The 10533-nt window shown below is 44.3% G+C and overlaps 2 protein-coding genes across 2 annotated transcripts; both read right to left on the bottom strand.

The window, feature by feature from the left end:
- Window positions 1-5: 5 nt before the first annotated feature.
- On the bottom strand, window positions 6-1937 carry LOC114616004 (protocadherin gamma-B6-like; the record flags this gene model as incomplete). Its single annotated transcript, XM_028761560.1, has 1 exon — window positions 6-1937. A coding segment is annotated over exon 1 (1608 nt), but the record flags the coding sequence as incomplete, so codon positions are not given.
- Window positions 1938-4314: 2377 nt separating this feature from the next.
- On the bottom strand, window positions 4315-7150 carry LOC114616003 (protocadherin gamma-A9-like). The gene has a single exon (XM_028761559.1). The coding sequence runs from the start codon at window positions 6870-6872 to the stop codon at window positions 4389-4391; it is 2484 nt and encodes an 827-aa protein (XP_028617392.1). The 5' UTR covers window positions 6873-7150; the 3' UTR covers window positions 4315-4388.
- Window positions 7151-10533: the final 3383 nt, after the last annotated feature.

The raw sequence follows: 10533 nt of genomic DNA, 5'->3' as shown, positions 1-10533 counted from the left end.
CCGTGGTCGCGCGCCTGCAGTGTCAGCTGGAAGGAGCGCAGCTGCTCATGGTCGAAGGCACGCTGAGCGAACACCACTCCGCTCTGCGCGTTTATGGTCACGTAGGACCACAGCGATTTAGGCTCCAGGTCGCTGGCTATGATGGAATAGGAGACATGACCGTTGGATCCCAAATCCGGGTCGGAGGCACTGACTTGAGCGATGGAGGCTCCAGGCGGATTGTTTTCTGCCACGTGGACTACGTAGGAAGACTTCTGGAAAGCAGGAGCGTTGTCGTTAACGTCAGTGATGTGCAGAGCGATGGTTGTACTGGAAGAAAGGGCTGGGTTGCCTTTGTCCGTGGCGGTGATGGTGACATTGTACTGTGGGTTCTGCTCTCGGTCTAGGGCTCCGTCGGTTACTAACTTGTAGTAGTTACTAGAAGAAGCCTGGAGCTTGAAAGGCAGGTCTTTGCTTAGATCACACTTGACTTCTCCGTTTCCTCCGAAATCCCGATCTCGCGTTTTGAAGATGGCAACCACCACTCCCGGAGGAGAATTCTCCAAGATATGATCAGAAAGGGAGGTGATGATTATTTCTGGACTGTTGTCATTTTCATCTAGGACGTCTATGACGATTTTACACCGTGTAGAGAGACCACCGCCATCCTTTGCTTCCACTTCCATGGTGTATCCCTCTATGTCTTCAAAATCCAACGACTGGTTATTTCTGATCACGCCTGTTTTCTCATCTAGTGAGAACACGTGTCTTGTACTCTGGGCAGTGTTCCGAAAGTAGTAACGTATCTCAGCGTTGACACCCTCATCCTCATCAGTGGCTGTCACTTCCAATATAGACGATCCTGGGGGCAGATTTTCACTAACACTGATCCTATATTCCTCTTTGCTAAACACTGGAGGGTTGTCATTGATGTCCTTTACAGATATTTCTATCAGAGTGGTAGCACTGCGGGGCGGGTCCCCTCCATCCAAGGCAGTCAGTATCAAGCGATGAGAGCTCTGTTCTTCCCTATCTAGGAGTTTCTCCAGAGACAACTCTGGGGTTTTGCCACCATCAGGATTAACTTTAACCATTAACGAGAAATAAGGGTTGGGGCTTATCTGGTAATCTTTAATTGAATTCAAATTTATGTCCGGGTCAGTGGCAGGCTCAAGAGGTATTCGTGTACCAATCGACACAGATTCTAAGATTTCTAAACGCGTTTCTTTCTTCTCGAATTGAGGAGCGTGATCATTAACATCCTCAATCTCCACAACGACATGAAAAATATTTAAAGGGTTTTCTAGCACGGCTTCCAACTGCAGCTCACACCTTCTCCTCCCTTTGCATATCTGCTCGCGGTCTATGCGGTCCTTCACCAGTAAGTCCCCGCTCTCCGAATCCACGCTGAAGTGCAGCTTCTCAGCGCTAACCCGCAGCTTCCTAGCCGACACTTCTAGGACACTGAGCCCCAGATCCTTGGCGAGATTCCCCACCACCGACCCGCGGTCCAGCTCCTCGGGGATGGAGTAGCGGACCGGCTGGCCCAGCGCGGGACAGAACAAAGGCAGCAGCAGGGTAAACAGTACCTGCGGGCGGCCGGGGCGCTGCCTCTGTGCGCTGCTCCTTTCCATTGCTGGCTGGAGTTCTCTGTAGGTCTTCGGATCTTCACAGTAGGAGAGAGTGCAGTCTACCGGGGTGGAGGTCGGTTTGGTCCCGGACAGCGGGACCCCAGTTTGGGGCCGGGAATCGGTGTCTTAGTCTGTGTGAGTGAGAGTTCCCCTTGGTGTGTATTTGTTTCAAGCGCAGGAAATTGCAGCGTAGAGACTGAGGGATCCCGGGCATCAGAGCTTGCTCTGCACTGGCCGACAGCGGCGCCCAGAGGCTCTGAGTGGAGTTGCAGTCTATCTTGTTTAGAAATCTCTTCCCAAAAATGTATGTATAGCAACATGGGGTCATGAAATAGCCACACATTTTAATCTCACGATGGGATTACAGTGGATACTTATGAATTTAACGTTTTAAAGATACTTACACTACACTATGGAACATTATGTATTATGTTGTGAATCTTCACAAACAGATCAGACCAACTAACTTCAACAGTGATAAACATAAGGCCAATCTTTGTTTAGTGTACATTAAGCTTTCTGGCTATTCAGGAGAAAATACAAAACATATAGCGTAGTTTAACACTTTTTTAAAGAAATGAGACAAAAATACCAGTAATTTCATTTTCAGCCTATTTATATTCTAGGATCAACACACACTGACCATTCCACACTCTTCTCCACCACCAATGTACTTACCTATGTTGTGTTTTTAAACTAAAGAACAGTTGGGTGTGAAATCATTTGTCTGCAAGCATGAGAGTAGTCTGGGAGACACAATGAGACCCTGAGGCAAAAAGTCAACCAAACCAAAGGAAACAAATATGTCTTCACTGTGCTTCTGTAAACAATCCTGATAAGAAGAAACACAGGGGGCTGGAGAGATGGCTCAGCGGTTAAGAGCACTGACTGCTCTTCCAGAGGTCCTGAGTTCAAATCCCAGCAACCACATGGTGGCTCACAACCATCCGTAATGAGATTGGATGCCCTCTTCTGGTGTGTCTGAAGACAGCTACAGTGTACTCATCAATACAATAAATAAATAAATATTTAAAAAAAAAAAAAGAAACACAGGGAAGACATGCAAGTAGGAGGGGGCTAGTTGGGAAGAGTGGGGAGGGGTGGAGGTAGGAGGTGACAAAGTGAGAGTGAGTGTGATTGAAACACATTACACACACGTGTGGAAATGTCATAATTAATATGTTAATAATCATTGAAAAGAGAAGTGATGTTTTGTGTAGTTATCTACTTACCACATCATAGATACATACATCATGGGTATCTATGTTATTATTCTTTCTCCCAAATCAACATGCATTTTAAACTCATGATTTGAAAATAGATATGACTCTTCAGAAAATTTAAAAAATCCATATGTCATTATTAAAATAATAAGATCCCCAAAGAATTATTTTCTCCTATCAGTTTAAGTAAGAAAGAATAAGTTCTTTTGCTTCTTTTCTAAGGTGCTGCAGATTGAACCAGGAGCTATGCACAACTTCTCTACCCATGAGTTATACCTGTAGTGCTGGAAGAATGCTTGAAGAGACTAAAATGTCTATATATCCAGAATATACCTTAATATCAACATCTAGACATTTTAAACTCCATACTAAGCACACAGTTCTCTACATCCATACAAGCATCATCAGTCATCAATGTATCTATGCAACGTAAGTTTATAATAGGAAAAAAATTTAGACAGGGTCTCTCTACATAGCCCTGGCTTTCCTGGACTCACTTTGTAGAACAGGCTGGCCTCAAACTCTGAGATCTGCCTGCCTCTGCCTCCTGAGTGCTGGGATTAAAGGTGTGCACCACCACACCAGGCTGTAAATAGAAATTTGCAAGTTTCATTTCTTTTCTTTTTTCAGACACAGGTTGAACCTGGCGTCTCACACATGACTTTTCACAGAGCACCTCTCCCATCTCCAGGGTGTATTTTCAAGTGTTCCACATGCCATCTGTTACTTGAACGCTGACATTATGTTTAAAATCTCAGTAATAAATTATTTTTCCTAATAGCTAAAATCCAGGAAAATCTTAGAATTTCTTCCCGCATGTCCCGAGAATAATTTCTAACTTACACCCCATGTTCAGGTTCATTTCCATTCCCAGAGATTGGAGAATTGAGCTGGAGCCAAAATTCTGATTCCCCATATTAGCAACTTCTCTTGAGCAAGCTTACACTTGAAAGAAGAGTGTCAAACTAATTTTCATAGCTTGATACTACAGCATTAGGAAACCCAAGCCTTTAATGCTATCATCATAATGGATATCACAATTTTCACCATTAAAAGAAAACCAGAAAGCTTTGCTGGGGTTTGGGAATGATAGCTGAAGCTCGACTCCTCCTCAGTCTGGGAAAGCAATAGTTCATAGAAACGGAAATATGGAGGCAGAGACTGTGGGTTTCCAGTTGTTCCCCTAAGAAAGGGGAACTTTTTGGTTCAACCCTACAAAAGTATCACTCTAGAAACTGTTCTAGGAGCAAGAGCTACAACGAGGGCATTGAGAATAATGATTGATTCATGTCAGGAAAAGAACTGCAGCTGTAGAGATTGTAGAGAACTACTGTAACCAACCAAGGCATTCTATCTCTATCCGAACAGCCCTCTCCATGCAGGACAATGAGGATTGCCCCGATCCACAGGAGTTTCACAATAAGAAAGTGAAAGTCATCTCAGTGGTGTCTAGCTTACTGTACATTGAGCTTTCTGGCTATTCAATAAACCTTCTAGATGTTGTGGGTGAAGCTTAGACTCAATGAAAACTTGAGTGGTTACAAATATGTAAATATCAGCTTAACAAGACTAAGAGTGAATTGTCATACTTAATAAAGAAAAAACCCCCAGAACTCACAGGAACCAAAGGAGTGTCATCAATTGGAAATTTGGACTCAACTGAACTGCACAGAGGTTCACTTTTCCCACAGCTCTCCTGGCTGATGAGTGTGTCTGCATAGTTGGGCTGGGGGAAGATTAGGTGGCTCTTCCCAGAGTCAGGTGTCAGGGAAAACTCTTCAGAATAGGTTTGTAGGAAAGTCTGAACGCCATGCACACCCACAATATGTGATGTTGGCACCGCAGTGGATCTACCCATTGCATCCTGCAGCAGGTGCGAAGCATGCCAGCGCCGTAGCCTAAGTGCCAGCAGCACCAGTACAAAGAGTAGGAAGACACAGGAGACCACAGCAACTGCCACCACCAGGTAGAGAGTAATGTCAGAATCAGGGTCTGCAGGAGTGTTGATACTGCTCAAGTCAGCCAGGATGTCAGGGATGCTGTCTGCCACAGCCACCGTCAGAGTGATGGTAGCTGAAAGAGGGGGCTGGCCATGGTCCTGTACAGCTACCACAAGGCTTTGCTTGAGTGTATCTCTCTCTAGAAGGGCCCGAGCTGTGCGTACTTCACCTGAGCGTAGCCCCACTGTGAAAAGTCCTGGCTCACTAGCCTTGAGCAGACGGTAAGACAACCAAGCATTCTGTCCAGAGTCTTTGTCCACTGCTACCACCTTGGTCACCAGATACCCAGCCTCTGCTGAGCGGGGAGCCAGCTCCACACCAGTGGAGCCATCAGTTGGGTGGGAGGGATACAGGATCTTGGGAGCATTGTCATTCTGATCCAATAGGAACACAGACAGGGACACATTGCTGCTGAGTGGTGGATGCCCATTGTCACTTGCCTTCACCTGCATTTGCAGGTTTCGAAACTGCTCATAGTCAAAGGATTGTAGAGCATAGAGCACGCCAGTATCAGAATTAATGGAGACGTAGGAGGAGAGTGGTGCCCCCTGGATGGTATTTTCCACCAAGGAATAAGTAACCTTAGCATTCTCATTTTCGTCAGGGTCGTGGGCACTAACTGAGAAGATGGAGGTGCCTCTGGGGTTGTTTTCGGGGAGATAGACTGAGTAGGAGGTTTGAGAGAAAGCAGGCGGATTGTCATTGATGTCAGCCACATACAGGGTGATGTGAACTTCTGTGGACATGGATGGGGTTCCCCTGTCTGTTGCTGTCACTGTGATGTTATACTCAGAAGCCTTTTCTCGATCAAGAATCTGGGCTGTCAACAACCTATAGTAATCGTCTACTGAGTTTTCTAACTTAAAAGATGGGTCCTCCTGGATGGAACAGACAACTTGCCCATTCCTTCCAGAATCTTGGTCATGAGCGTTAAAAAGGACGATTACTGTCCCTGGGGGAGCATCTTCCCTTACTGGGCTAAACAGAGATGTAATGGTCACTTCTGGTCGATTGTCGTTTACATCTTCTACCATAACTACCACTTTGGTCCACCCTTTCAGTCCCCCACCATCTTCAGCCTGTATTTCCATTTCATACAATGAACATTCTTCATAGTCCAGATTTTTCGCTACTGTCATTTCCCCCGTGTTTTCATGAAGATGGAATAATAGTGATTGTTTTTCATTAATTTTCCGGAACTTGTATGTCACCTTCCCATTGGCACCCTCATCCGGGTCGCTAGCTCTCACTGTAAGCAGCAGGGTGCCCGGGGCCACGTTCTCAAGGACTTTCACACGGTAAACAGGTTGGTCAAAAACAGGGGCATTGTCATTGGTATCCAACACTGTGACCTGGATGAGCGCTGTGCTGGAGCGGCGCGGGTCGCCACCATCTGTGGCGGTGAGGACCAGGTGGTGTGAGGGCTCTTCCTCTCGGTCCAGGATGCGCTCCAGCACCAGCTCTGGGTTTATAGTTCCGTCGTCTCCGGTTTGCAGGTGGAGAGAGAAGTGCCGGTTGGGGCTGAGTTGGTAACTCTGGAGGGAGTTTATGCCCACATCTGGGTCAACCGCTTCTGGGAGTCGATACCTTGCTCCAGGGGCAGCGATTTCACTGATCTTTACAATCAAATTTTGGTCCTCAAATTTTGGCGCATTGTCATTGATATCAATCACTTCTACTTCCACCCCATAAAGTTTCACTCTGTCTTCAACTAGGACTTTAAAGCTTAGGAGACAAGGTGCGCTCTGAGCGCACAGTTCCTCCCGATCTATCCTGCCCGCGGTGACCAAACAACCGCTCCGCAGGCTCAGAGAGAAAAGCGGGGTCTTACCTTTGGTGATGATGCGAACTCCGCGCTCCGCCAGCTCGCGGGTCTCCAGCCCCAGGTCCTTAGAGATGTTTCCCACTATATAGCCCTTTTCTGTCTCTTCTGGCACGGAATAGCGGATCTGCCCGGCTCTGGCCTCCCACAGCATCCCCAGCAGCACACACAAGAGGACCAGTCTTCTGCAGTGCGGGCGACTGGTCGGGGCAGCCATTGTTGCTTTTGCTACGGAATTTTCTCAGAATGTTCTCTCTGCTCGATGACTCCTTAGGCTCTTCTTTTCTTTCTCCAACTGTCAGATGATACTTACTCCTCAGGAGAAAGTCAGAGTGGTCCAAATTAGAAGGTTGAGTTTTGCTATAGTCCGGGAGCCAGTTTGTAGGATGTGCAAGGCTTTGTGTAGGTGCTGACAGGAAAATCCGGATGGATCCGGGAGTTTTTCTTTCAGTTGGTGAACAGCGGCGCTCAGAGTCCTAAATTGTTACTACACCGTCTGAGACATCACACTCCCCTCCTTCCCTCTATCCGTTTCTCTTCCTTTCTTTACCCTCTTCTCTCTCCCTTCTCATCTCCTCCCCTTTTCCTTCCTTCCTTCCTTTCTTTCTTTTTTCACCCCTTCTTCTCCCCTTTCATCTTTTATCTTTTTGAGAAAGTGTCTTACAAAAATGGAGTCGGTCAGGCTGGTCTTGAAGGCTTGTATTCAAGCAACGCTCCTGCCTCAGCCTCTAGAGCACTTGGTTCTGCTCGTGTGCTCCCCTGAAATATCTGATTATAGATGATTGATAAAGAAACTAGTACTCTCCGATTATTGTGATTTTAGATTATCTAAGCATTTTCTTGCATTCGTACTTCAAAAGCAATTTTCTGATATCTGAGTTGTAAATGATATTTCTGTATTAACTTTCCAAACTGTTTTGGCTTAATCTTAGCCCAACTCACTTTAAATTTGGGGTTACACACACACACTCTCTCTAGATATACACAAATCGTTATAATTTCATTTTTATGGTGCTTCATTTTGCATATATCTTTACAACTTTTAGAAATAACTTTCGTGTGAAGGTTATATAACATTCATATTTTCATTATACTTTATGATATATGTGTTCATTTCATAATTATGTTAATTTCATTTTTTTTCCTGGAAGGGCCTCATTATGTAGGCTGGCCTGGAACTGCTAAATAGACAAGAGTGGTCTCAAATTCACAGAGATCATTCTGTCTATGCCTCCAGAGTGATGGAATTAAAGACATATACCGCCAAGCATGGCTCATAATTAAACTGAATGAATATATAGATGGATTATCCACATAAGACATAAGATTTATCCGTTTTAATGATAAAGTTCATTGTTTCTTTAAAATTTTTGTGTTATATACATAATTCTACTTAGACAGTTTTTATACATTTTCTTACCTTATCTATTAATGTTAAAATCTCAACAGTGTGTGTGTGTGTGTGTGTTTAAAGAATGGGTCTCACTCTGTAGCCCTGGCTGTCCTGGAACTCTGAGAGGTCCTTCCTGCCTTTGTCTTCCAAGTGTTGGGAAAAAAGTGAGCAGCCACCATGTCAGACAGGATTCCGGTTTCAAATTTCTTATTCATGCAACTATGTAAACTTTCCCATGAATTCACAAAGGGGTTAGCTTTTGGCGTGAATACATGATGCATGTACAAGTATTGGGAAAATAAAAGTTAATATTCAGAATTTTTTTCATTTCAATCCTTTCATCGAGAGAGAAAGAGAGAAAGAGAGAGAGAGGAGATGAGGAAAGGAGAGGAGAGATACTGGAAATGGAACCTGGAACCTCAGAATTCTAGGCAAGAGTTCTACCACTGAGCTACATCATCAGCCTCAGACATTCAAGGGCAGGGACGTGGCTTAGTAGACAAGCCTAGCAGGCATGAGATTACGAGCTCAATTTCCAGGACAAGAAGAAAAGAGGCAAGACATCATGTGATTTTTAAAATAGTCATACACCTCTTATTCTAAAGCTCATTTAAACTTAAGTAATAATTTACAGAAAAGAGCACAAAATATAGAACAAATGTTTACTACTAAGAGGTAAACATCAAGTGGTGTTGTGTAAAGAAGAAGCCTGTTTTTAAAGATGTCATTTACTATGTTTTACTGTCAGAGGAAACAAAGCAAAGACATAGTATAAAATGGTAGTTTTGTATGCATACCTGACTAGTAGCTTTTGCCACATGAGGCAATAACTCAGAATCCCCCACTTCAAGGATGGTTGGGAAACCTTTGTGGCTTCAAATTATAAGAAGAATCCAGTGTTTTCCCCCGCATCCCTTCTTCTTCAAAGATTATATGTCAAGAACCAGAGCGGGAGCTGAAGAAATGGCTCAGCAGTTAAGAGCACTGACTGATCTTCCAGAGGACCTGTGTTCAATTTCCACACTCTACAATTTCTACTCTATGTGGGGTCGTCACATCAATCTATAACTCCAGCCCCGTGGGATCCAACACTCTTCCTTTTTTGGCCTCTTCAGGAACTGGGCATGAAAGTGGTGTTCAGACATTATTCGAACAAAACACTCATGCACATACAAAAATAAAAAAGAACCAGAACAAATGAAATGGGCGTGATAGCATCTTCTTTTCTTTCCCTCAGCCTCCCCTTCTGTGTGTGCTGGACATTAAACCCAAGACCCAGAGCATCATGTGAGTAGGGCTCTACCACTGTGTCCCAGCCCCAGTTTTTCCTTTCTTTCAGGATTTCACTGTCCTGAAAGCTGATAGGACTTAGTTGAGTCTGAAGAACTCAGCAAATCTCTTTCATTCCACAAATACACAAGGAAGTTTTCATGTATTTTTAGAATAATCAAAGTCACTAATCTGTTAGGTAACTATAAGAAGCTAACCATGAGGAATAAACACAAGAAAGGAATCCATTAATGAAATCAATGAAGAGGCCAATGAGTAGTTTCATGCAGTTTTCTCTGTGCAACCCTGGTTGTCCTGGAACTTGCTCTATATACCAGGCTGACTTCCAACTCTGAGGCCTGCCTCTGTCTCCTGAGTGCTGGAATTAAAGGCATGGGCCACCATGGCTCAGCAAATTAAGCACTCAATTTAATGCTTGCCTATGTAATCCAGACCTGTAATCCAGCATCCAGGAGGCTGAGACAGGAAGATCTCCAGTTCTAGGCTGGCTTCTGCCACATAGTATAAATTTCCAGTGCAGCCTGGGATACCCTGTGAGTCATGTAACAAGGTCACCCTATATACTACATAGCAAGACTCTGTCCCAAAAAAGTGAAAATCAACAGGTAAATTTCAATCACGTTTAAAAACTGTGCACTTGTTTTGTTGTGGAGCTAACAGCACACACTGTCAGTACTGTTTGGATAATGCTCTACGTTGTAAATCTGTAACCTTTAATTTCTTTCCTGAAACTTATTTTTTATCATAATTCACCCAACTCTATTGAAACAGAACTTTCTGAGCCAAACTAGCTTTTCGAAGAGGACTCACAAGACCTGAAAATGTGTTGTATTACTATGTAAATATAGACAGTTGTGTAGTTCAGGAAGAGAGAAAGAAGAAAAGGTTTGAATGGAACTCACCGGTGTTAGAGGTTCTGTGTGGGAAGTCGGCTCACTGGAATCACAAAGTGGAAACAAGGCCCCGGATGATTCAGGGCAAATAAGGCCTTGTCCTGAACTCAATGGCTCATTACATTTTAGGAAATTACACTCGGTCTTTCCGGCATGTGCACCATATAGATTATAGGAATATGGCAAAGTACCTTCACTATAGTTGGGGAAAACCACAGGTTTAGATTCAGAACAAAATCCAGGCTGAAAGCAATTCCAGACAGAGGGGCTGGAGGAGTGTCGCAGTCGAAGTGCAATGGCTA

This window comes from Grammomys surdaster, unplaced genomic scaffold, assembly GCF_004785775.1.
Source record: "Grammomys surdaster isolate TR1022 unplaced genomic scaffold, NIH_TR_1.0 222023, whole genome shotgun sequence".
Classification (NCBI taxonomy): Eukaryota; Metazoa; Chordata; class Mammalia; order Rodentia; family Muridae; genus Grammomys; species Grammomys surdaster.
Note: the sequence above shows the minus strand (reverse complement) of the source record. Positions and strands in the feature narration are given on the sequence as shown.